The sequence below is a fragment of the Dasypus novemcinctus genome, chromosome 3 (assembly GCF_030445035.2).
Source record: "Dasypus novemcinctus isolate mDasNov1 chromosome 3, mDasNov1.1.hap2, whole genome shotgun sequence".
Lineage (NCBI taxonomy): Eukaryota > Metazoa > Chordata > Mammalia > Cingulata > Dasypodidae > Dasypus > Dasypus novemcinctus.
The window spans coordinates 142,442,365-142,467,763 of NC_080675.1; the positions used below are offsets into that span (position 1 = coordinate 142,442,365).

The window sequence follows — 25,399 nt, forward strand, 5'->3', positions numbered from 1 at the left end:
AGTGTCTCTGCTCTCCCTCTAGCACCCCTCAAAGATGCGTGCTCTCCCCTCCCTGCACAGGGCCAAGGCGTGCTGTGGCTCCCTGGGCCTCGCTGTTTTCCACGCAGGCTGCACCGTTTTGGGTAGGGGAGGAAGCCCCCAGGTTTACGCTCCTTAGCAGAGAAGCCGTTTGGGGAGGAGGGGAAGAAGATGCTTTCCTGTTTTCCTTTCACCTTTAACTTGTGACCAGGGTGGCTGGTAGCTGCCTCTGCTTTTTTCTGACATTGCCTGGGAGCTCCCGGGAGGCCCTAAGATTGTGAGTGTAAATCTTAGTGTGCAGGACAGCTACATCTACCCTGGCCCGCCTGGGAGGTGAGTGGGTCAGACCCAGAGCCAGGCTGCCTGGGCACGGTTCCTGCCCCCCCAAAATCTAGCCCTCAACCCCTAACTTCTCACCAGAACCATCCGCACATTCCTCTTTCTCCTGACATTTCAATTGTGGGTAGTGATTTTTTTTTAGGAGAGCTTTAGACAAAGAATAATAGGGATTGACATCACCTCTGACAAGATGGTTCTTCGGTCTCTGGGCGGCAGCTGGCCCGGGATGCTGGCCCACAGGTGCCGGGCCTTAGCCCACTAGCTGTCTACTGCCACTCTGAGCAAGGGCCAGCAGGACGTGAGGTTCAGACAGGCCCTCACTTTAAGGGGCTGTCAGTCTAGTTGGAGTCGCAGGGAAATGTCCCAGAGCCCCAGGCAGAGGCTGAGATGTCCCAGGGAGTGCTCTGGCCAGCTAGGCCGCCTTCCACCCCCCACCGGACTGTGTACGTCAGTGCTCCTCCCTGAGCCTCGGTTATCTGGGCTGCGCAATGGGACTGATAGCTGCCCTCCTTACCCCACAAGTCTAGAGGGAAAAAGAAATGAGGTCCAGGCTGAGAACAGGCCTCGGGGATGTAATGACTGCATGACCTAGGCCGCAGTGACAGCCTCCTCCTCTCCCCACAGGGCCACCCGTTCATCGTGCAGTTCAATGACAGGAACGCGGCCGTGGTGTCCATGTGGGTGTGCAGGGCTCTGGAGGAGAGGCGGAGCCAGCAGGGGCCCCCGTGAGGCCTGCGTGGGGCACTGGAGCCCAGGACTGGTCACCAAGGAGAAAGCCTGCCTGTCACACCTTCGCCGTTTGCTACCTACACCAGAAGAGCTTTGCTGGGCCCAGGCCCCCCCACCTTCCACTCTGCCGGCAGATGGCTCACCTCCCCTCCACGCTTGGGGCCCGGCTTGGACGCCTTCAGCCCCTCCCATCTGGAGGACAGGCTCCGGCGGGGTGGGGAGGGGTGGGGGCAGTGAGAATGAAGGCCCCCACTGCCCACCCCGTCTGTTTCCCTAACAGTTTTCTTTGTAAGGGGTTAGACCCTGTTAGCATCAGCTGATGGGAATAAAACTCTGACAGGTGACTGCTTCCCCCTGGGACAGCTGTATTGTGCAGTGTGTCTGTCACCCACCCAGGGTGGGGGACCTCCACTGCGGCAGGACTGTGCGTGTGGCAGAGTCCGCCCATGCCGGGTGCTGCCCTTCCCCTAGCACCCTGTGCTTCCCACAGATCTGTGAGGAGCCCATTGGGCCGGTGAGAAGCCGGGGCGTAGAGACTCCCTAGGCAAGTCTCTAGCAAGGCTAGTTAGGCCAGCACTAAAGCCGGGACCCTGGGACCCCGGGACCCCTGTCTTGTGCTCCTTATGGGACTAGAGTGTGGTTCTCGCCAGCTTGTCTGGCCCGCGGTGGATGGGAAGAGAGCAGGACAGTTCTGAGAGCCCCTTCTTCCACTCACCCACCCCCAGCGCCTTGCCCCCTGGTCCTCTCCAGCAAGCTGCCCCTCCCTGCCCTTGCCACACTCACTGAACCTCACTCTACCTCAGGCCATTTACAACCATCCTCTCAGTTAATCAACCACCCACCGGGTAAATGTGATTACCCCATTTTACAGGCAAGGAGCTAAGAAAAAGTCAGAAGGCTTAGGTTTGTACTTGGAAGTCCAAGAGTCATCTCAACACATCCAAAAGCAGACTCCTGATCTGCCCCCACACATACATCCAAAAGCTCCTCCCACCTCTTTCCCATCCCAGTAAATGACACCTTCATTTTTCCAGTGCCCAAGCCAAAATGCTGGCACTCAACCTGCTAGGAAGTTTTGTTTTCCACTTTCAGATTATATTCATTCTACCATTCGTCCTAGTCTAAACCACCACAGCCTCCTAACAGACTCCATGCTGCCTCTGCTGTCCTCTGTGTCCATTTCCCACTTGCAGCTAGAGGGAATGTGTTAAACCGGAAGGCAGGGCATAACTCTCCCCTGCTCAAAATCCATCGGGGGCTCCCAGCTTACTCAGTACAGCCAAAGACCCAACAATGGCCTGTACACCTTATACAACTGCCTTATACTGCCGACCTCGGTTCCTCTTGCCCCCTATTCTTGTTCTGCTCCAGCCAGCAGCCCTCCCTGCTGACCTTGAACATCCAGGTCCATTCCCACCTCAGGGCCAAAGCAGAGACATCCATCCAACCATCCAAGGTTCACACTCCCTCCTCCACAGTGCAGAGCTGTGGCAGGGAAGCCGCTTGCTGCCCAGCGAGGGACTACATTTCCCAGTCCCCCTTGCATTCAATGGGCCATGTGACTGGTCTCATCAATGGAATGAGTGCAAATGTTACACTTCCTTCTGGCCAAAGAGCTTAGGGTGCAGATGTGCCTTCTCCACTACCTCGTCATCCTTCTGCTAAATGACAGTGACTCAGAGAGAGGGAAGTGGGAGGCTGAGCCCCAAGTAGAGGAGCCTGAGTCCCTGAATCACCACATGGAGAAAAGGGCCCCCTAAGGAACGCCTGCATTGGGCTGGTAAACAAGCTAGCACTAAACTATTTTGTTTTGGGTTTTATATGTTACTGGAAGCTAGTGTTACACCAATATAGGCCTTGGCACTGGTGCCTGGAGCACTTTTCCCCCACATGCCCACGTAACCACGCAGCTCACCCCCCGCACCCTTCATACCTGTGCTCAAATGGCAGCTCAGCGAGACCTGACCTGAGCACTCTGTATAAAACAGCAACTGTCCCGCCCCTGGGACTCATGTTGCCCTTACCTACTCCATTTCCCTCTTTGCATTTGTAGCTATTGACATACCACCTGCTGTACTTATTCATCTTCTCCCTTCACCCCCACTGTTAGAGTGTAAGCTCCACAGGACAGGGGTTCTGGTCTGTTTTGTACACGCTGTACCCCCAGTGCCAAGGACAGAGCCTGGCAAAGTAAGTGCACAATAAACATTTGGTGACTGAATGGCCAAAGTGGAGTTGTGATTCCCGATCCATGCTCAGTCCATCGATCCGTAAAATGGGCACCCTCAGGTGAGGCATCATTTTTATCATTTTTCCCCAGGGCAGGTCCCAGACATCAGCCACCCCTGGGCCTCAAGCAGGACCCTCCTCTCCTTCCTGCCATTTTCCTGGGGCTGGAAGGATCACAGAATTGGATGAGACCCAGGCCATAAAGGTGGGTGGTCCCTGGGCCAGTGCTCAGAACAAAGAGAGCTGCCAGGGGTGCAGATTGCGGGCTTTCCAAGAAGGAGGCACAAAAGGGGTGGGGAAAGCTTGGGGGCTCCCCAGATGGGCCTGACCACCCCAGAACATGAGCCAGCCACCACTCAGACTTACAGTGTACCCCTGTTCTGAGAAGAAGAACCCAAAAAACCCATCGCCCTCATCCCCCAAATCAGGGGAAGTAAAAATTATAACCCACAGTGTGGCATATTATTCTGGAAAGAGGGTCTGTCACTTTTGTGGGGTGCTCACATGGTGCACCCACCCAAGAACTGGGCTGAGGATTTACTTTATTAACTTGAATCCTCACTGCAATCCCAGGAGGTTTGTGGTGGTGGTACTATTTTGCCCATTTTACAGATGGAGAAATGGAAGCCCAGGGAGGTCAAGGGACTTACCCAAGGTCCACCAACAAGTAAGCAGCAAAGTCCCGTTTGGAACACAGAGCCCCAGTCTTAACCGCGGCTCCAGACGCTGGCTCCACAAGCACCTCACGTGCACAGGCACACACATGGGCACACACACACAGACCCCATCCTCTAGCACAGAGGCTCCCAACTGGCGTGCAAGGATACAGTGTCAGTCCTTGGGAGCAGGGCCCCAGGGATCTGCCCTCTGACCGGCTTCCAAGACAGGGGAGCAGAGTGCCCCATCCCCCTCCCCAATTGCATTGCGAAACCACAGAGCTCTAGAGGGGGCAGCCAAGCCCATCCCCTCTCTCAGCCTCAGTGTCCTTATCTGTAAATGTGGGTGATCTTAGTGAGTCCTGGAGCACCCCAGGGCCAAATGTTCCAGAGTAGGTACCGTCCCCATTTGGAGCCATGGACTCCTGTTAGCACCCCATGACTATGACAGACTGTCACCCAAGAATATTGTGCACCCACACACAGTCCTGTTCAAAGCTTAGGGCTCATTGAGCTCCTGAAGCCCCCCCCACTCATGGACCCCAAGTGGAGCTGCAGGTGGAGGTCAAATTCCCCTCTGGTTCACAGTCTTGGGAAGATGGGGAGCTGAGCTGCCCCTGAGGGGGCCTCCTGCAAAGGCCCCTCTGGCTGCAGAGCCGGGCCTTTGGCCTGTGTAGATTCGGTCATTGCTCTAGCCGCCCCTGTCAACCGGGAGGCCAGGCTGCCCTTGCCCTCAGAAGTCGTGGGAGGAGGGGGACCTCTGGCACACACCTGGCACGAACGAGCTCTTCCCTCTGTCTGGAACTCCACCTACCCACCCCCTGCCCATGGGGCCAACTCCTATTGCTCTTTGCAGGCCCCACTTAAACAGCACCAGATGTGTACCCTTCGAGGGCAGGGGTGAGTCTGACTCATCTCTGTCTCCAGGAGCTGGCCCAGAGCTGGCCCGTGAGAGGTGCTTGGAGGTGATGGAAGGAGGGCGGGAAGTGGGGATAAGGAGTGGTGGGATGAAGGGATGGTGTCCTTCTCCCAGGGTTTGTCACTGTCCTCCTCCAGTCTCTCACTCCAGCCTTCAGTGACACCCACTTGCCTTCTAACCAGAGCCTCCTGGAGACAAGAGCGTCATGAGATACCTGGAAGGGAGAGTTTCTGGGGCAGAAGGGTCCTCATGGGGTCCCAGAGCACACTGGGAGGCAGGTGCCTCCTCTCCATAGATGTGGGGACCCTGCGTCTAGGACCTTGGGTTGGAGGCAAGAGAGCCCCTCAGCATTCAGCCCACTGTCCCTTCCCAGTCCTGCCCTTGGGTTTGCCGTCTGGGAAGTACAGATAAGCAGAGAGCCAGGGCTATGGAGAGCCTCCCAGAAGGCAACAGGACAGAGGGAGGAAAGATGGGACTCTTGTTCCCCAGCACAGCTTAGACGTGGCCTTGTGGTCTGAACAGTGTGACCCAGAGCCCCAGCCTGGTCAGGCCAGTGCAAGCTGGGCTGGACGGTATAGCTGGCAAGAGGCGAGGGTGCCCTGCCAGGAGCCCGAGGACCTGGGACATTGTGCTCTCGCCGAACAGACCTGCATCCTTGAGGGGAGATGCTCTTCCAGATCTCTGCACACTCAGTGCTAAAGGATATAACTGAAGTGAGGCTCGGGATGGGGCAGGGCGCACAGGCTGGCAGTCACCCCAGGTCTCCTCTCCTCCACCTCCCAGGGCTGGCCAGAAGGGGGCAGACAGATGCCTCCCCAGTGGGGTGGGGGAGCCTGAAGAGTGCCAGGATGCTTTCTCCAAGACGTCTTCCCTCCCCAGCCCCACTGCCTCAAATCCCCCATCAGCGCCCATCCTTTAGCTAAGTCTGGTCCCTGTCAGAGATGTCAGTGAGAAAGAAGGGCCTGGAGTAGTTACGTGGGAGGGAGACATGGGGGCCGAGTCCTGGGGGAGGGGGAGGGCGGTGCCAGGTGAGCCAGCGAAGGACACAGAGCAATGGGGGCACAAGGGCGAGATGGGGCTGGCACTGACCTCTCATGGGGTCCACGCAGCCAGCAGCACCCTGACTCCATTCCTGGAGCCACGTGGATCCCCAAGACTGTATTTCACACAGCTGGGAAGAGCTCAATCCAAGGTCAGGCGGGCAGCATGGAGGCCGGCGGGGGTGAGGCCAGCACCAGCCAGAATCAGGAGCCAGAGGGCCAGGGAGCCCAGGCAGGGGGAGCAGGAACTGGTGCAGGACGCAGCCACTGAGCCTGCTCCTTTGGGGGTGCTGGTTGCTGGCAGGGGGCTTGGGGGGAGGTCAGCTGGCCCTCTGTGGCAGGGCTGGGATCTAACGGCCCTAGTTTTGTCATAACCCCTTTCCACCTTGGCAGAAATTAGGTCCCTGATCCACCAGAGATGCTCATCAACAAGGGCCGGATGAGACAGGTGGAAGCGGCTGAGGGCAGGGCCCTCCGGATGCCGCCAGGTGGAGGCTCCGGAGCCTGGGCTGGCACAAGCCTTGGAATGACGAATTTTCTGCTGAACAACTACAAATATTCGCTGTGACTTTGGACAGATTCTGGAAAAGGCTTTGTTTCCTCCCTTGGCGGTATCATTTGTCTTGTTTTGAAGCCACAAGATTGCAGGCACGAACTTATAGACTAAAGTTTGTCTTAATTGCTGTGGTGTCACCACCTCTCTGGCAGATAACAGCACAATGAACGAGTCGATGGGGCTGAGCCCTCCAGGTCCTTCTTCTAAAGTGAGACAAATTTCCCTGCTTTGAGCCCAACAGTCCATCGCAGCTCTGTCATTTCTTTATCTCCCTAACAGTTTGCATTAACTTGCAAGGGATAAAAAGTCGCTCTTGCCCACAGACTTAGTTAAAAGCACCCCGTCAGGGAAAGCCAGGCTGTGCTGCTGGGTTTGCCTAGGAATTTGCTTTGAATCTTGTTTCCTTTTCCAGGAGGAGGGGATGGAGGGAGAGCAAAGGGGGCACACACTGGGAGAGGCAGGGGGAGCGGCTGGCTGGAAAAAGAGCAGGCAGTAGCCAGCATACCATTGTCCAGATGACTTTAGTTCTGAAAGAGAAGATGCACTAACAGTCTTGCAGCAGGAGCTGGGCCTGGGCACACTCGCCTCATTCAGTCCTCCCAATGCCCCTGCTAGGGCAATGGACGTGGTAATCCCCACCTCTGTCTCCCACTCCGTGCCCCAGCACAGCGGGTGACGCTCTGCTCCCTGAGTGTCCTGAGCCCTCTCTGCCTCCGAGCCACTGCACAGCCTGAAACACCTTTCCCCCTTCCCTCTGTCTTCTGCCCAATTCTTACCCGTCCTTCAAGGCTCTGCCGAAATGCAACGCCCCTGGCGAGGCCTTTTCCGCTACCCCACCTAGCCCAGCATGGCTTCGGAGCCAACCCACAGGCTGCTGGGCCTCCCTCCCCGCCTGCCTGTGCTGTCTTGCCTGTGCCTGTCTCCTCACACTGTCTCACTCCAGTGAGAGCCCCAGAAAGGAGCTGGACCAGCCCCCGGCATTCAGGAGATGCACGAGAAATAGCGGTTCAGTAAGAGAAGGGAGTGGGGGTGGCACAGCCAGGGCCTCAGGGAACCTCAGGGGCCTGCCCTCCATACCTCTTGCCATCTGGGAACAAGATCCTTCTACAAACGCCTGCATTGTGGATGCTCCTCGATTTCTTCTCTGCTGCTCCGCATTTTGCAAATGTAACAAAAGGAGCATTTCTTATTTCTGTATTAAAAATACTTAGTTTTAAACATGTTTTGAGTTCCTTGGCCAGAGTCATTCAGCAAGGCTGTGGAGAGGCAGATTCAGTGGAGAGGCAGATTCAGCGGCGAGTCTTCCGACACCCAAACTGAACCTGTCCCTTCCAGCCCATAGCCTCCTGGGTCCCTTTTTGGCAGTCTGCAATCCTGTGGGGCAGATGGGGGGACGAAGTGATGAAGGGCACAGGCTTGGAGTCACACGGGCCTGGGTTTGAATCCCAGCTCCTCCATTGACTTTCTGCATGACCCTGGACAGGAGGCTTAATCTCCCTGGGCCTCAGTTTCCCCACTGGTAAGATGGGGTAATGACAGTGCCTGCCTCCTGGGTTGTTGCAGATGTTGAGGTTGTTATCTAATCACCCCCACTGTGGACAGTGACATGCACAAAGCACCTTGGGAGAGCTGGTTTCCTCCCCTTCCTCCCCCACATGCCGCAGACCCACCCAGGACCACGCCTCCCACTCTCCAGGTGTGGATGAGCATGTAGGCTGCATCGCCCCAGTAAGAGCCACCCCACACTTGGCAGGAGGGCCTCGCAGGGGTGTTCTGGGCTCTAATGAAAGGGCCTATGGGTGGGCACACTGCTCCTACCCCACCCCAGCATGGATCCTCACCTCCCACACAGGCCTGCCTCTGCTTACCCTGAGGCCGGTGCAGCTCAGTGCAATATCTACAGGCGGATGGTAGGCTACATCCCGTCCAGCCCTCCAGGCAGTGGCTCAGAGGGTGGGGACAGAAACACCCCAACCACCCCCTGGCCATACACACCCTCTCTCACCTGTACACTGTTAATCATCACCCCCACACCACCTAGCTTCCCAGGGCCTTTTTTTTGAGACACATCTGTGATAGGCAGAATAATGTCCCCTACAAAGGTATTTACATTATGCATATCCCACCTGTGAACATGTGTTACAAGGCAAGGGGGAATTAAGACAGCAGATGGAATTAAGGCTGCTAATCAACTGACCTTAAAATGAGGAGATTATCCAGGATTATATGCATGAGTCTGGTGTAATCAGAAGGGTCCTTAAAAGTAGAAGAGAGAGAAGTGGATGTTGCTCAAGCAATTGGGCTCCCGTTTACCATATGGGAGGTCCAGGGTTTGATTCCCAGGCCCTCCTGGTGAAGGTGAGCTGGCCTGCACAGTGAGCTGGCCGGAACAGAGTGCTGGCCCATGCAGGAGTGCTGGCCCGCGCAGGAGTGCTGGCCCGCGTGGCAAGCTGGCCCCGGGGGAGAGCTGGTGCAGCAGGATGATGCAACCAAAAGAGACATAGAGAAGAGGCAATAAGAGATGCAGCAGACCAGGGAGCTGAGGTGGCACAAGAGATTGAGCACCTCTCTCCCACTCCGGAAGATCCCAGGATATCAGTTCCTAGTGCCGCCTAAAGACAAGCAGACACCAAAGAATGCACCGTGAATGGATGGGGGCGGTGGGACTAAATAAGTAAAATAAATCTTTTTTTAAAAGTGGAAGAGGTTACAGAGAAGAGATCAGAGTCACAGAGATTTGAAGATCCTATGCTGTTGGCTTTGAAGATGGAAGAAGGAGCCATGAGCCAGGTAATCTGGGCAGCTTCTAGAAACTGGCAAACACAAGAAAATAAATTCTGCCCAGAGCTTCCAGAAGGAACACAGCCCTACAGACACTTTGATTTTAGCCCAATGAGACTCATTTCCCATTTCTGACCTCCAAAACTGTTAGATAATAAATTTGTGTTGTTCTCAACCACTAAGTTTGTGTTAATTTGTTACAGCAGCAAGAGGAAAAGAACATCTCTCCTTCATTTCCTAGCCCAAGCTGTCCAAAAAGCCTTTGGTAGCCAGCCCTTCCACGTGTATTTCCTTTGACAGTTTACAAAGCTGGTATTGTGGGCCTCCGTTCTCAGCTATGTCCTCAATGATCAGCAGGCACACACTTCCACTCCCAGCACCCCATTCTCCAGGAGTCAGACTCCTCTTGCCTCCAGCTGCCTTTCCCAAACCGCCTCCCTGAGCCCTGCAGTGTGGGCATCTGCCTTGCTAGGCTTTCCAGTGAGCGAGAGCGTGGCCTCAGCTCAGGGGGGGAGGCTCAGCAGTGCCCAGAACAGGTGCCTCAGTCACCATTTATTCATCAAATACTTTCTGAGCACCTACTATGTGCCTGGAGTTGGGGACACAGCAGGATGGCCAGAGCCATGCCCCAAGACCCCCACGAGTCCCAAGGCCTTCAGACTCTGCCCCAAGCTTAAGAGGCCTGCACCAAGCAGGACTCCCCAACATCCACCCCAGGGCTCCTGGAGAAAGATGCTCGTGGGCTCCAGCTGGGCCCGCAGGGCTTGGGGCGCCTTCAGGTCAATCCTGCACTACCTCCAAGTACAGGTCAGCCGGCCCATCCTACAGATGCAGAAATGGAGGCCGAGTCAAGGTGCGCCGTCACTCAGTGGTCAGTGGAAGAGCCCGATCTGGGCACGGCAAAGCCGAGACTTTTCTCCCTCCTTTTGGTGGCTTCCCAGCAGCAGGCTGTCCCCCTTCTGGTCTCTCCTCTGATCCCAAAAGCCTAGTCTGGAGGGCGGGAATCGGGTGTGTGCGACCTCCAGCAAGTCCCGGCTGACCTGGAGGGAGGTGGGCGGGCAGCGCCGAGCACCCTTCCCCGGGCCTGGACGCTGCCTCGCTGCGACCTCGCGCCGGCTCTCGGGTGGCCCCGCCCAGCGGCCCCGCCCCTTCGCCTCCGCCTGCTCCAGTCCAGCGGCCGCTCCCCCGCTCGGGCCTATCTGGCCGTCGGATTAATATCCAGATATTAAGTAAACAATAAATTAGCAAAACTACAAGAAAATTTTACAGCCCTTTGCATTTGGCAATCATTGAGTGTTAATTAGAAATTCATTACAATTAAAACCCTGCCTAAACAGGGCCTGCGCGCCTTAATTACATCTGATTTTTAATTCAGAATACGTGTTTACACAGTAAGCGCTACGTACCCCATGATTATCCCCAATCCTCTTTATACTGTACTAATTATGTAAATTAAACCTAATTAACTGACGAAAACTGCCGTTAATTCAACTGGTAAAAGATATGTGCTGGCGGAGGAGGCGCGGCCACCCAGCCCCAGCCCCAGCCCGATGGGTGCCGGGTGCCCGCAGTGTGGACGCCGCGCCCGCGACCGAGAGGCCGCGCAGGCCCAGCCGGGGGTGGTGGGAGCATTCGAGGCGCATCGGGGATCCAGAGACCCGAGGTCCGGCCGCCCTGACCCCTGGTGCCCCTGAGAGCATGGTAGAGAAAGACTGGCGCCGCCCCGGGCCAGCGAGGCCGAGCGCACCGCCTGCAGCGGCTCCCCTGGCTCTGCACAAAGCCGCAGGGCCCAGAATCCCCACTGCGGCAGAGGAGCCTCGTCCTCCTCTCGCCGAGCCTGGGTTCAAGTCCCAGCTCTGCCACTCACTGGCTGCCTGAACCTGAGCAAGTGACCTGGCTTTGCTAGGCCTCGGTTTCCTCTGCGCGGAGCGTTGTGAGGGCGACAATGAAAGCCCCTCCGAACTGCGCTGGGCGGCACACACCTTCTCTTCCCTTCACTAAGGGACGCCCTTCTGGCCGCGTAGAAGGCGCGGCATTTGGGGTCCTGAAGATCAGGGGGGCTCCTCTTATGCCTGGGGAACCCGGGTGCGTTGGCTTCACCGCCTGCCCCTCAGTTTGCCGGATGTAAAATGGGGATCAATGACCCCTACGTGTTCTGGCTCGGCAACCTGTAAAATGCTTTTCCGAGGTGATATTAACCGACAGCACCTTGGCCCCGAGCAGAGCCCCACCCAAACCCCAGGACCTGTTCCCCCGAAACCACTACCCCGCGAGCGGGCACGCTGGCTCCCTGCTCAGCCTCTCTTCTCAAGCCTTCTATCTTCCTCCAGCTCAACCCGCCAAGGACATCTGGGTGGGTGTCCCGGCTTCCCGCCTGGGCGCGGGGAGCTGTCCGTCGCTTGGTGCTGAACGGGGACATGGAGGCGACCCTGCTTGCCCTCTGGTGCGGTAACCCGAAAACCCGAAGGGCTGGGGTGGGGTAGAGCCCTTTGTCCAAGAGGCCCCCGGGGCCCCGCGGCCGGGCTGCCGGCAACGCCCTGGAGGCCAGCCCCGGAGGCGTTGTTGGTTGGTCCCAATAGTTCAATAGCGGCAGGACGGGCAGGCCCAGCCCAGGGGGACTCTGTCCATCCTCTTTCCACTCCCAGCCCTTCACCCCGGGGGGCCCCCGGCTCCGAGATCGTTGTCACCACCACACCGAATTCTGAGATGCCTTTAAAAAATCATTAGGAAGGGAAGAATAATTACCGAACGGGATTGTAATTATGGGGTGGGAGAGCCTAGACCGAGGGAGGAGGACGGCTGGCGGGCGTTGGGGGGAGGGCGGAAAATAGGTTCCTGTTGAACCCGGAGGGGGTGGGGGGAAAGAGAGAGGTCGAATTAGAACCGGACGAGGCAGAGCCTGGGGAAAACGCGCGAAGGGAAGGGTCAGAGGCAGGGAGAGAAAGAGGGACTGAGCGGGCTCTAGGATTCATCTGGAAGGAAAAAGGGAAAGGCAGGAAGATCCGAGTGAGAAAAAGGAGCGGAGGATGGGAGAGAGCAAGAGGCCCTTCAGAGGAGACATCGTCTCCAGACCTGGGGGCAGTTCTCAGCGCTTCGGAACACAAGTCAGCCTGGGGAGGGAAAAGAGGGCAAACGAAGGCTAGGCCTGAGGGAGCGATTTGGCCCTTCAGGGGCCTCTCCCGGGGTCCTGGGAACTAGGCGAGAAGGGAAGAGGCAGAGGGAGAAGCGGAGGAGAAGGGGTGGCAGAGAAGAGGCGAGCCCCAGAGGAGCCGAAACGCTGCAGGGGAGAGGCCCGAATCCGAGCGAGGGAAAACGAGGGGGCGGGGGCGGGGGCGACCCGGCGCCTCTGGCCGCGGAAGATTTATGGCGCCGCGCGGGTTCCAAGGACGGGCTGGGCTCGCCGCCGCCGCCGCCGCCGCCGCCAGTAGCCTCCGTAGCCGCTGCGCCCCCTGCCCGGGCGGCCCGCGGTGCCCGGGGCCATCGCTGCCATTATTAACTTCTGTTTGATTAGGGTAATTGTTCAAACTTGTGCAGGACAGTATGATTAATTACAGTTTAATTAACGTGTCCATTAAGGACACTTAATGCTACGGGGGGGGGGGAGGGGAGGGCAGAAGGGGGAGGAGCGGCCGCCAAGGGGGCGCCCGGGTGCGGACAAGGAGGGAGGGGTTGCAACTAGTAACTTAGATGAAAAAGTAGAGACTGGGATTGAGAGAGGGAGGGAGAAATCGGGGCCCCAAGGGGTAGTAGGGGAGAGTCTGGTGAAGAAAGAGAACCGATGGGAGGCAGGAGAAGAGGGGTGGAGAGAAGGGGAGCTTTGGGGAGAGAGAAGGTGCCAAGGGGTGTCTGCAGCGTCAAGGGACTGGCCCTCCACCACGGGGAAACTGAGCTAGCAGCATCGAGAGAGTGGACGTTGACACCCACCCACCCCCAGCTCTGACTTAGTTCCCGGCCTGGGTGGCGGGGATGGGGGAAGCCTCCAGGGCGGGAGAGGGGCGCAAACCCATTTCCCTTGTACTCTGCTTAGTGAAGGTGGCACGCGGTCACCCCTCCCCGGGCCGGAGCTCTCTTCACCCAAGTCAGGAACGATGGGAGAGGCGACACTGCCCCCTCCCAGCTGCCATCCCCGGTGTCCCCGTTGCTGGTAAACTGATTGGCTTCCCAGGGCCACTCTTGGCTCAGGCGCCTGGCCCTCGCCTGCGGCCCGAAAGTGCTGTAACCCTCCCCGAGGTCCTTCCCGCCTGCGCACCCCTCGGTCCCATCTCTCGGCCCTGGCCCTTCGGTGGGGAGCACAGGGCCCGCCCCACTTCGTTTTTGAGGGCAAACTTTGCGTCCCCGGGCCCTTCCCCGCTCCTGCACCCTCGGGCGAGCGCCGGGAGCAGGTGCAGGGCGCGGGACGCAGGTGTGCTGCCGCTTACCTGGGGCGCGCAGGCCCGGGGGCGGCCGGGAGGCGGCGGGCGCAGCGCGTGGCCCGCGGGCGGGCAGACCCTGGGAGAGCGCGAGTAACTGCGCGAGCGGTGGGTGTGGCGCCCCGGCTCGCAGCTGTCAGGCGCGCTCGCCCGGCTCGGGCCTCGCCACTCGGGCTGTGACCGCGCGGTGCCCGCCGCCGCGCAATGCGCTCCAGGCTTCGGTCCCCGCTCCGGGCCCGTCCGGGGCCTCGGGGCCAGCGGCGCAGGACACACGTCTCCGCGCCCGCGCCCGGGGCCCTGGCGCCCAGCGCCCGCTGAGAGCCGACGCCGCGCGGGAGGGGCCGGCGGGCCGCGGGTGTGAGCGAGGAGAGCCCGGGAGCGCGGCTGTGCGCGCGCGCGGGGAGGGGCCGCGCCGTCACCCGGAGAGCCCGGCGGATCCCGGACTCCCTCCCGCTGCTCCGCCCGCCGCGCACCTCCACTCGCCCGGCTCCAGCCGCCGCCGCACGGTGAGTACCCGCGCCCGGCCGCCCGCCGCCCCAGCGCCTGGCGCCTACCGGCCTTTTTCGTTTAGTTCCGAATTGGGTTCTTGCAGCGGTTTTTATTATTGTACCTAACGAGTCCACCACCTCGCTCCCGCCGCTGGTCGCCTCCCACCTCGTCGCCCTCCCCAAGCTCACCCCTCAAGCCCCGGAAGCCGGCCCCAGCAACTGCTCCTTGTCGCTGTGCGTGGTCCTTTGCCTGGGTTTTCTGCTCTGGTCTCCGAAATTCTGTTCCTATCCCAGCAACCCCCTTCTCCTGGCACCAGGGCCCTGAGACCCTCCTCCTACTCAGGAAAACCCCGCGTGGACTTGGGGCCCTAAGCTTGGGGAGACGCACTGGGCCAGGGGCGCTCCCTTCACTGCATGCGGGCCAGGCACACTCGCTGGTTTTGGGAAAAGAGAAAGAGTCATGTGCCCCCAGCCACCTCCCCATCCCTCCTGAGGGTTCCCCAGGGGGGCGCTGGGTTCCTCTTGTTGACCCCTCATCCGGGGAGTTAGGACAGTTTCTATGCCTCCTAAAATGTTTCAAGGGACTTCAGCGCAAAGGGAGGGTTGAACTTGTTTCTATTTGATCCGCGGGGATCAAGATGAAACAGATAACAGATAAATAGCTTGATATTTGAAGAAGGTATGAAGACAGATGGGAGAAAGAGGAGCAAGTCGGAAGAGACAGACAGCTCAGGGACAGATAAGATCGACAGATGAGGGGCACCCAGGCAAATAGAGGGGGTGGGAGGGAAAGACAGAAGACAGAGGAAGTCTCCTCGCCAAAGGCTTTTGAACTCGGATCCCCAGTCCGGCTGGAGCTGTCCCCCTAAAAATGGATTTCTCTTTCAAGCGGAGTTTAGGGGTCAGGGCCCCAGGGTTGGGCTGCCTGGGCCGCAGGAGTGCCTGCAGCCGTGAGCCAGGCTGGAGCCTTCTGGGTCTGAAGACACGTGGCTGGTCCAAGAGATCTAGAAGGGCCCCAAGCATTGGGCGCCAGGTTCTCCTGCCGCTGACGTCCCCAGGCTCCGTCAGAGACCAAAGCACGGGACCAACAGCAACTTTTGTGCCTGGAGCCTTGAAGTGGCTTCAAAGACCTCCTCCCAGTCCGTGTGAGTCGGAATAGCGGAGCATGGAGGATATTCAGAGAGGGGACGCCCCCAAAAGAGGAAGCCCAGAACCCCCAGGAGACTGCGCTTGGTCCAACAGGGAAGGCATATCTGAGAAGAAAAACTCAGGGACCGGCGAATGGAAGCGAATGAGAAGCAGCCCCCAAGAAACTTCCTCGAGAACCTCTCTGTCCCACACGCTGGCCCCGATGGAAACTAGATTTGGTCGGAAACGCAGCTAAAAATGAAGAAAATGTGGACAGAAACTGCGTGACCCTGATCTCACTGATGGCTGGAAAAAACTGCTTTATAATTTCCAGCCGAAACCTTTCTGCTCAACGAACACTGGGCGCCGGGCGTGGGAGGAGAAGGTTTGTGGCAACCAGCGACGCGTTCCCCAGGATCCGGCTAGGCACCGAGCTGAGTGTTGCGGGGGCCCGCTCTGAGGTTGGGGCGCGCACGGCGTGCTTTGGCGAGGGTAGGGTTCAGCACCGCGAACAGCGGCCGTCCCCTCCCCCTCGCGCCAAAGATGGGTAGTGACCGCTCCTCCCTCCCGCCTCCCAACCCCTCCTCGCGCTGCCCCCGCCCGTCCGCGTGCATGCGCGACTGAGCAGAGGGGCTGCCGGTCCCCGAAGTCCGGGCTTCAGGACCCCGGCCGGCTAGGCGGGCTGCGGGGTGACCTAAGGTGCCCGGATCTAGGCGCGGGAAAGCCTGGATGCGGCAATGGCTTTGCTGTGTGGCCTTGGGCAAGTCACTCTCAATCTCTGAAACCCACTTCCTCCCCAATCCGAAAAGGAGACTGGGTTGCTAAGAGCTCCGGCGTTCCAGGAGTCTCTCTAACCTCTCTCCTCCCCCAAACCCCGGGGGCTTTTGTTCGAGTGCCAGCGCGTGTCTGAATAACAAAAGGCACCCGTCCAGGGGGGCGAATGAGTTTGGACTCCCAACTGCCAAGTTTCCCCGGGCGCCCGACTCGGCGCGCCCCGCTGGGCGGGCCCGAGCGGCAGCCGCGGCGCTGAAAATGGCTCATCTGCTCTCTGCTTTCTCTGTTTTGCAGGAGCGGCGGCATGGAGGCTCTCACCACTCAGCTGGGGCCGGGGCGCGAGGGCAGCTCCTCGCCCAACTCCAAGCAGGAGTTGCAGCCTTACTCCGGCTCCAGCGCTCTCAAACCCAACCAGGTGGGCGAGACGTCGCTGTACGGGGTGCCTATCGTGTCGCTGGTCATCGACGGCCAGGAGCGCCTGTGCCTGGCGCAGATCTCCAACACACTCCTCAAGAACTACAGCTATAATGAGATCCACAACCGCCGAGTGGCCCTGGGCATCACGTGCGTGCAGTGCACGCCGGTGCAGCTGGAGATCCTGCGTCGGGCCGGGGCCATGCCCATCTCCTCGCGCCGCTGCGGCATGATCACCAAGCGCGAGGCCGAGCGCCTGTGCAAGTCGTTCCTGGGCGAGCACAAGCCACCCAAGCTGCCGGAGAACTTCGCCTTCGATGTGGTGCACGAGTGCGCTTGGGGCTCTCGTGGCAGCTTCATCCCTGCGCGTTACAACAGCTCGCGTGCCAAGTGCATCAAGTGCGGCTACTGCAGCATGTACTTCTCACCCAACAAGTTCATCTTCCACTCGCATCGCACACCCGACGCCAAGTACACGCAGCCCGACGCCGCCAATTTCAACTCCTGGCGCCGTCACCTCAAACTCAGTGACAAGTCGGCCACGGACGAGCTGAGCCACGCATGGGAGGACGTCAAGGCCATGTTCAATGGCGGCACGCGCAAGCGGACTTTCTCCCTGCAGGGAAGCGGCGGCGGCGGTGCTAATGGTGGGTCGGGTGGGCAGGGGAAGGGCAGTGCTGGCGGTGTTGGCACCGGCGGCCCCGGATGCGGCGCGGAGATGGCCCCAGGCCCACCGCCCCACAAGAGCCTGCGCTGTGGAGAAGATGAGGCTGCGGGGCCTCCCGGACCGCCTCCTCCGCACCCACAGCGCGGCCTTGGCCTGGCGGCTGGAGCCGGCGGCTCTGCGGGACCCGGAGGGCCTGGAGGCGGTGCGGGCGTCCGCAGCTACCCGGTGATCCCGGTGCCGAGCAAGGGCTTTGGCCTCCTGCAGAAGCTGCCCCCGCCGCTCTTCCCGCATCCCTATGGCTTCCCCACGGCCTTCGGCCTCTGCCCCAAGAAGGACGACCCTGTGCTGGGTGCGGGCGAGCCCAAGGGAGGGCCAGGCACTGGCACTGGCGGGGGCGCGGGCACCGGCGGGGGTGCGGGCGGCCCGGGAGCGGGCCACTTGCCCCCGGGGGCCGGGGCAGGGCCCGGCAGCGGCGCCATGTTCTGGGGGCACCAGCCCGCCGGGGCAGTCAAGGACGCCGCGGCCGTGGCCGCCGCCGCCGCCGCCGCCACTGTGTACCCGACGTTCCCCATGTTCTGGCCCGCGGCAGGAAGCCTCCCGGTGCCGCCCTACCCCGCAGCACAGAGCCAGGCCAAGGCGGTGGCGGCCGCCGTAGCGGCGGCGGCAGCGGCGGCGGCGGCGGCGGCGGGCGGCGGCGGCCCGGAGCCCCTGGACGGTGCGGATCCCGCCAAGGAGGGAGGCCTGGGCGCAGAGGAGCGCTGTCCGAGCGCGCTGTCTCGCGGACCGCTGGACGAGGACGGCGCGGACGAGGCGCTCCCGCCGCCGCTGGCCCCGCTCCCGCCGCCGCCGCCGCCGCCCGCGCGCAAAGGCTCCTACGTGTCGGCCTTCCGGCCGGTGGTCAAGGACACCGAGAGCATTGCAAAGCTCTACGGTAGCACCCGCGACGCGTACGGTGCGGGGCCCGCCCGAGGACCAGGCCCTGGCGCTGGGGCAGGCGGCGGCTACGTGAGCCCGGACTTTCTGAGCGAGGGCAGCTCCAGTTACCACTCCGCCTCGCCAGATGTGGACACGGCCGACGAGCCCGAGGTGGACGTAGAATCCAACCGCTTCCCCGACGACGAGGGCGCTCAGGACGAGGCTGAGCCCGGCGCGCCTAGTGCGGGAGGCGGCGCTGACAGCGACCCGCCCGCAGGGCCCCCGTCCGCCACCTCCTCGGGCGCCGACGGCCCAGGGGACTCTCCCGATGGCTGCAGCCCCGGACCCCGGCGCTGCCTCAGGCCACCCACCGTTGGCCGGTCCGCCTTCGGGGAGCCGGCCACCGATGACGTGGTGCGAAGACCTGAGAGGAGCCCGCCGAGCGGCGGCTACGAGCTGCGAGAGTCGTGCGGGCCGCTGGGGGGCCCCGCGCCCGCCAAGGTGAGCCCCCCGCCCGCCCCGCTGGCGGTGCCTCCCGGCTTCCGCTCCCCACCGCGGAGGAGCAGGCAAGGGCCGAGCCGGGGAGCCGGGGTTTTGTTCCGCGCGGGTGTTCGTGCCCCTGGCGTCGCGGCTGCGGGCAGGCCTGGCCTCGGGCGCGCTGCCGAGCTAGCCTCGCTGGCACCCTAGATTGCGGGACCCGGGCCTGCAGAATGTGAGTGGTGCGTTTTTTGTTGATGGGGTAGGGAAGAGACAAGACTGCCAGAAGCCCAGAGAAAGAAAGCGAAAAACAAAAAAGGGTCTGGAAGTAGAAAGAGGTGGAAAGAGAGGATCCAGAGAAAAAGGCTCTCGAGGCCGGGCCTGGGGCGCGCGCTCCTGGGTGGGGGGCAGAGGCGGAAGGGGAGGGCGCGGGAGGCACGAGCGGGTCGCGAGAGTAGAGCGCGGTCTCGGCTCCGGCCCCCGCAGGGCAGGGTCCCGGCACCTCCAGGTACTCGCCCAGCCTAACGCGCAGTTCTCCAAGTCTCTCCGGACTCCCGCCTTGGGAACCGCAAGATTCGTTGGTGGGAAGCTGCAGAGAGGTTGTGCGGGGCGGAAGAGCAGGAGCAGGCACAGGGCTGGGGGCGGCAGGGGGACTCAGGTCGGCTGGGCCGCGGCTTTGCGGGTGGTGGGGTGTGCAGCGAGGCTGGAATGGATGGCCATTTTGAAAGTGGGTGCGCACACCTGTCCATTTCCATTCGGTCCATTAAAACTAAACACTAACAGGATGCGAAAAGGCGTCATTTATGCCGGGGACGTGAAGGGAGGGAAAATGCCAAAAAGGAGGCGGGGGAAGAAGCGGGGAGCCGCTGCTTTGTTTTTCGGGTAATTTTCTCGCGAGCCTAACAATTACCCTGAATCCACAACGGTGACGCGGACGCCTTAGGGCGCAGGCTGCGCTGCGTGCGTCACGGGCGCTGCGGGCGGGCGGGCCCCTCCGGCGCGCTAAACTCTCCAGACCGTCGGCCTTCCCTTCCGGGTGCCGCACGGAGCTGGGTGACTTCGGGCAGCAGCCGGGCGCCCCCGTAACCGCCTGTCGTTTCCCGGCCGCCGCAGGTGTACGCGCCGGAGCGGGACGAGCACGTGAAGAGCGCGGTGGCGGCGCTGGTGCCCGCGGCCTCCTACCTCTGCACCCCCGAGGCCCACGGTAACGCCCCACCCCCAGCCCGCTGGCCGGTGTGTCGGGGAAACCTCAGACAGAGGGTGGGGGGCAGGGCCGGACTGCGAGGGAAGCAAGAAAAAAGAGAGGGAGAGAAAAATAAGGGAAGAAAAAGGAAGCTAAGCGAAAACTCCCAAGAACTTCCATCATTTAATTACTTAAAAAAAAAAAAAAGTTCTCCACTGCACCTACACACGTGCTGATACGGTGCGTTGAAATATTTTAAAGTCGCACCTGGCATCCCCTTCATGTTCTCCCATTTGTTTAGCGAGTGGTTTGGGCCTTGGGGTCCCCGTGACCACGCCTCGGGGTGGAGGGCTGCCTCACTCGGCCGGGGCCACCAGAGGGACAAGCGCGCAGGACCCCGCAGCCTGCAGAGGGGCTGAGGGTCTCGGAAATCCAAACCGGCGGGACGGCCCGGCAGGAGAGGCTGTCCTACCTACACCCCACACATGCACACACACACCGTCCCCCAAGTCGCCAGCTGGGCCGCGTTCTCGGCGGGCGCCGCGCCCGCAGGCCTGGCGGCTGAGCGCGCTCGCGGTGCCCCAGTATCTGCGCGTGATGTAGGTCGCTCGTCTCTGGTGGGCTCGGCTTCTCCTCGTCTCGCTCTTTTCCGAGAGGTTGGGGGCCTAGGCGCGGAGCCCGGAAATAAGCAAACCCGGGCGGGGCGAGTAGGGCGGGGGTCCCCAGCCCGAAGCCTGAGGATGCATGTCCGGGCTCACAGGCGGGGATCCGCGGCGGCCTCGACGCTTTTAATTAGGGCTCGAGCGCCCCGACAGCGGCTGCTCTGGCCTATCGAGGTCATGGTTTCCTTCCCTCTCCTTGAAACTCCGGTTTATTGCCTTTAAGAGCCAGACAAGGAAGACAATCACTCCACCGCCGACGATTTGGAGACAAGGAAATCCTATCCAGACCAAAGGAGTATCTCCCAGCCAAGTCCCGCAAATACGGACCGAGGTGAGACCAGGGCCCCCTCCCGCCCCACCTCCACGCCGGAGATGGTGCCTGGGACGCCCAGGTTCTCGGTGGTTTGCTAGGCGGAAGACTTCTTCAGTCAAGCACCTGCTTGTCCCCTTCCGCGGTGGGCAGATTAATATTTAACGCTGGCAAGATGCAGACCAGGTTTTCTGAGGACCTACCTCTGGTGGGCTTGGGGCTTCCCCAGGTTTTGGAAAGGGGGGAGGGTTATTAAATGGAAATAAAGGGCACTCTCATCCACATTAAACAGGTTAAAGGGCACTTTTTGCCCCAAAATAGCCCAGAGTCCATCTTCCCTGAGCCCACAAGTTAGGTGAAAGGTCACTCTCATACTTCCCCAAAATGATGGGCAGTACTAGATACCTGAAACTGTCTTCCCCCAAAGCAGATGTTCTGGAGCCGGCCCCTGGCTTGGTACAATTCCCAGAAGCTCACCCCTCTCCTCCCAAGGCCTCTCCCAGGAGAGGAACCCCTCTTACTCCCCCTTGTATCCCAGGCGAAGAGGGGCTCACCCTGGATGTCACAGGAACTCAGCTAGTGGAGAAGGATATCGAGAACCTGGCCAGAGGTGAGGTTAAATCTGTGAAATGGGGGTTACACTGTGCTTCAGGCCAGGAGATGGGCCCTTCCTGTGGAAGGGCTGTTATTACTTCTGCTGGGTGAGTGTGGGAAGGACAACACTCTTGGGGGAAATGGGGACTCTGTTTTCACTGAGTGGAAAGGATACTTTTCTGGACACATCCTGGCTTCAGGTGTGTATATAAGGGTGGGAGGGGGGAGGGAGGCAACCAGCCCTCCCAGAAGTTTGCTGGAAGTTTGAGTTCTCCAAGGTCCCCTCGCTGGTCGTCTGAATAACCAGGTGAGAAAGAGAATTAACAGTGATTCTCCAGACTTGGTGCATCTGAACTACCAGACAGGACAATCTGCGTCTGGGTCTCACAGACTCACTGGAAAGTTCAATTCTTCTGAACAGCAAGCTTGCAGGGAGGCATTTATTTAAGGAATGTATGAGAGATGACCCCCTCTCCCCCCAATGAATGCATCATGGTTCCACCCACCCCCACCTCCAGGCCCTAAATGGGGTGAGGATGGAGACTTTCTTGTAGAATGGAATCCTGAGGTTTCTGCTCACCCTGCAAGGGTGAGAGTGTGGCTTGAGGCACAGAATAAGGGCACTTGTCATCCCACTTTGCCTCTCCATCTTCCACGCTTGTATTTTCCGAGTGCCATCTAGGGGAGGCTTTAGAGGAACCTCTTCCATGGGGACGGCCCAGATGCCAATGATTTCCTGGTCAGGACAGTCACCTCTCCCACTTCAGGAGCTGGTTTCCGAGGGCACTCCTACACCCAGCTGCTCCCCCACCCCAGTGCAGGGATGGGCTTGGAAATTGTTGGGGGTAGAAAGGGGCCATTGGTGGTTGCCCACTCTCCCCAGTTACAGATGTGACAGAATATACCATTAACTTCAAAATCACTGGTACTTTATTTGGAAGTTCGTAGCACGGAGTTGGGGGTGCAAGCGAGCTTTTTTATGTGTATTTTTCTGGGGGTCCAAGGCTTTGACCAGATTCTCAGAAGACTTTGGGGGACTCCCTGCTTTGTATTATTGAAAGGAGAGATTAGGTGTGTCATTTGAAGGGAGAAGGCGAGTCCTCCCCGGCCAGCCTCTGAGATTAGGGAGTTAGGCACAGTTTAAAGCAGTAGACTCTCCACGATCCTGAGGTGGATTCTCCCAGGGCAGCCCACGCCCCAGGCGCGCTTCCTGCCGGAATCCTTTGGAGGCAGATAGGAAAGCCCGCGTGCTGAGGGTCTCCGCCTCTCCCCCGCAGGCCCTATCCTCCCAAGCCTGGCGCTCTGGGAGCCGCCCGAGCACCTTCAGAGGCGCGCCCCTCCCTCACCTCCCACTCTCGCCCTTCCACAGACGAATTGCAAAAACTGCTCCTGGAGCAAATGGAGCTCCGCAAGAAGCTGGAGCGGGAATTTCAGAGTCTCAAAGGTACCCCCGTCCCGTCCCGTCCCGCCCCGTCCTGCCCCACCTCACCGCTGGAGCCTTCCTCCCACGCGCCCCGGACCGCGCCGGCAGCTGCCAAGGCCGGAGCCGCCGAACTCTTCCCCGGTTTCCAGCGAGGCCAGCGCCGGCGGGGGAGAGTGGGGGAGGGAAGGAGAGCGGGGAAGCGGGGCCGGGGGAGGGGGCTGTGCCTAACAGCTCTCACTTAATCAATTTGCACAGATAATTTTCAGGATCAAATGAAGAGGGAATTGGCTTATCGAGAAGAAATGGTGCAACAGCTGCAAATTGTCAGAGGTAAGACGCGAGTTCAGGTGAGCGCGTGCACGGGCCGTAACTGCCTCTCGTCTGGCAGGAGCCGCAATGTTGGCTCAGTCATTTGGATTTAAATGGAAGGTAATTTAACAATTATTTTTTTTATTTAATATCCTTTGTATACTCTGATTAGCCTCAGAATGGCAAGCGAGCCCAGCAAACGGCTTGCAGGCATCATTACATGGAGTGATTGAACTTCTTATCGCGGCAATTTCCATGGTTTCTAAATTAAAAATCGAGGCGTAAAATTACCTGGGAAGTAATGCCCAAGTTTGCTTTAATTTTGGTTAGATCCGTCTGCCTTTAAGCGCCATCCCAGGCCATTTCCTTCCTCCGTCAGGCTGCAGTTTGGAGCGGCGGTGTTCCCCCCTCCCGTCCCCCGGGAGTCGTTTCTGCGCGGGTTGCGCCCAGGAGAGAAGCTCAGTCCCGGGCTGTGACCCCGGCCGGAGGGCAGCCTGCCTTCGCTCACGCGCCCCTCCCCATGTGTTCCAGATACCCTGTGTAACGAACTCGACCAGGAGCGGAAGGCTCGCTACGCCATCCAGCAGAAATTAAAAGGTGCGGAGCTCGGGAACAAAGATAAAGGGGTGCTAGGTGCAGGCTGCGCGGGTGAATGAGTGAGTGAGTAGCGGCTCCAACGAAGGAGGAGGCCAGGGTCTCCCTCGATCAGACGCCCAGAGGAGAGAGGTGGGAATTGATTTTAATGGGGTAAGGATTCTAGAACGGTGGGATGGGGAAAAAGAGCCCCTTGAGCCCCGGGCATGGGGAAATCTGCCTTCTCATCCCAGCTCTGGTCTTGGGTCCATCCGTCCCTTTCACTGTGCCTCAGTTTCCTCTTCTGTGAAATGGGGTTATTGAACAAGAGCAGTGGTTCTGAACAAGGGGCGAATCAGAATCACCAGGGTCTCTTTCCCACCCTCCTAGCTCCTTCGGATCCTCTCGGTTGAGAACCTAACTCTGAGCCTGGAGGGGACGGGCTAGGCGGGGGCGGGCGGTGTGGGACCGGGGGAGGAGGGTTGGACGGCGTGGGCGAGGCCCGCGAGGCGCCCACCGTGGCTGGCGCGGCTGTCTCCCCAGAAGCCCATGACGCCCTGCACCACTTCTCCTGCAAGATGCTGACACCCCGCCACTGCACCGGCAACTGCTCCTTCAAGCCCCCGCTCCTGCCCTAGGGCCGGCTCAGCCGCGCCCACGCGCCCTCAAGCCATGCTGCTCCCTTTTTGTAAATACCCGCGGCCCCGGCGGCCCGGCGCGAGGAACAAGCCATTCGGACTGGACCGGTGTAAATACAGCCTCCCCCTCCCGCCCCCCTCCGGCGCCCCTCCCCAGGGCCCCGGCGGCTCCGTTTCCTCGTGTAAATACCGCTTTGCCACGCTGTCGAACTCCAGGGCATCAGACCTCAAGGGGTTAGCTGGACCGGAGGGGGGAGGAAAGCCGAGAGGCGGCTCCATCCTCTCCCCACTTGGACAGGTTCTGACCCGGGATTGTGAATACAACGTAGCAACTTCGCTGGAGCCGGCCCCGAGCACCCGCTCGCGTACACTTCTGAAACTTGTTTCTAATGACACAGTGGCTATGTGCAATGGATATAAATGTACTGTGAGTTTCTTGGTTCAGTATTGGGTTCAACTTTATTTATTCAGTTATTTTACTCGCCCTCCCCCACCTACTTCCAGCCCCGTTTTGCGTTCCCTTTTGCTTTGTCTATTTTTTGTTGTAACTTCTTGATGTAACAGCACTTTAAAGGGGCGACAACCGACTCACGAGATGGCGACCACCTTGAGCCTGTTTGGGGAGACCACCCTGTATCCGTGGCTTTTGTTTTGTTTTTAATAAAAAAAAAATCTGACACTTCCTGGGGCTGTTGGGACGGAAGGGTGCGGAGGTGGGGGTGGGAAGGGGGATTGAGGACTGAGCAACAGGTCGGGGGCACGCGAGGCCCGCGCCGCAGGAGGTCATGGCGCTCGGTCTTCCGGGCGCGGAGAGCGAGAGGCCGAGACTAGATTTGGACGGGGGTCTCACCCCTAACTCCAGTCCCGAACCCGGCTAGCTCCTCTCGGGGGGTCGCGGGGGCGACTCGTGCCGGCTCTGGTGGGCAGTAACCAAAGCCCCGACCCCTCCAACAACCCCTGCAGACACGCCCTGTATTCCCCACAGGTCACCTCTTGTCCGCATTATCTAATGACCCTCCCTCGGGCCCCGACCCGGAAAAGGGATCTACGGTGTGGGCCGCTGGAGCCGCGATGCCCAGCTCCTTGCTCCAGGGCTCTTCCGGACTGAGAGTTTATTCGTGCCCATTTCGAAGCCTGCCCACCAGGGAAGTCGCCCTAGGGACGCTCA

At 60.0% G+C, this 25,399-nt stretch overlaps 2 protein-coding genes across 7 annotated transcripts in view; both read left to right on the forward strand.

The window, feature by feature from the left end:
- Positions 1 to 3,315, forward strand: part of MAP2K5 (mitogen-activated protein kinase kinase 5) — a 300,226-nt gene extending 296,911 nt beyond the window's left edge. For 4 of the 6 annotated variants that reach the window (XM_058294389.2, XM_058294387.2, XM_058294390.2 and 1 more), the window contains one exon: positions 982 to 3,315. In XM_058294389.2, the coding sequence (XP_058150372.1) occupies positions 982 to 1,086 (105 nt within the window). In that variant the 3' untranslated portion in view covers positions 1,087 to 3,315. The remainder of the gene's footprint in view (positions 1 to 981) is intronic. The other 2 variants (XR_011648445.1, XR_009185129.2) reach the window with 1 other exon arrangement.
- A 13,055-nt stretch (positions 3,316 to 16,370) lies between these two features.
- SKOR1 (SKI family transcriptional corepressor 1) lies at positions 16,371 to 24,908 on the forward strand. The gene is made up of 8 exons (XM_058294395.2): positions 16,371 to 18,563; positions 19,653 to 19,743; positions 20,608 to 20,715; positions 21,233 to 21,304; positions 22,658 to 22,732; positions 22,967 to 23,041; positions 23,552 to 23,617; positions 24,137 to 24,908. The coding sequence occupies exons 1-8, from the start codon at positions 16,371 to 16,373 to the stop codon at positions 24,229 to 24,231; spliced, it is 2,775 nt and encodes a 924-aa protein (XP_058150378.1). The 3' UTR covers positions 24,232 to 24,908.
- Positions 24,909 to 25,399: the final 491 nt, after the last annotated feature.

Bases quoted from the DNA above. Each gene is read 5' to 3' on its own strand.
- SKOR1 (XM_058294395.2), top strand. From the start codon at position 16,371: ATGGAGGCTCTCACCACTCAGCTGGGGCCGGGGCGCGAGGGCAGCTCC. The intron at 18,564-19,652 runs GTGAGCCCCCCG...CGGCCGCCGCAG, and splicing joins GGGGCCCCGCGCCCGCCAAG to GTGTACGCGCCGGAGCGGGA. The intron at 19,744-20,607 runs GTAACGCCCCAC...ATTGCCTTTAAG, and splicing joins CTGCACCCCCGAGGCCCACG to AGCCAGACAAGGAAGACAAT.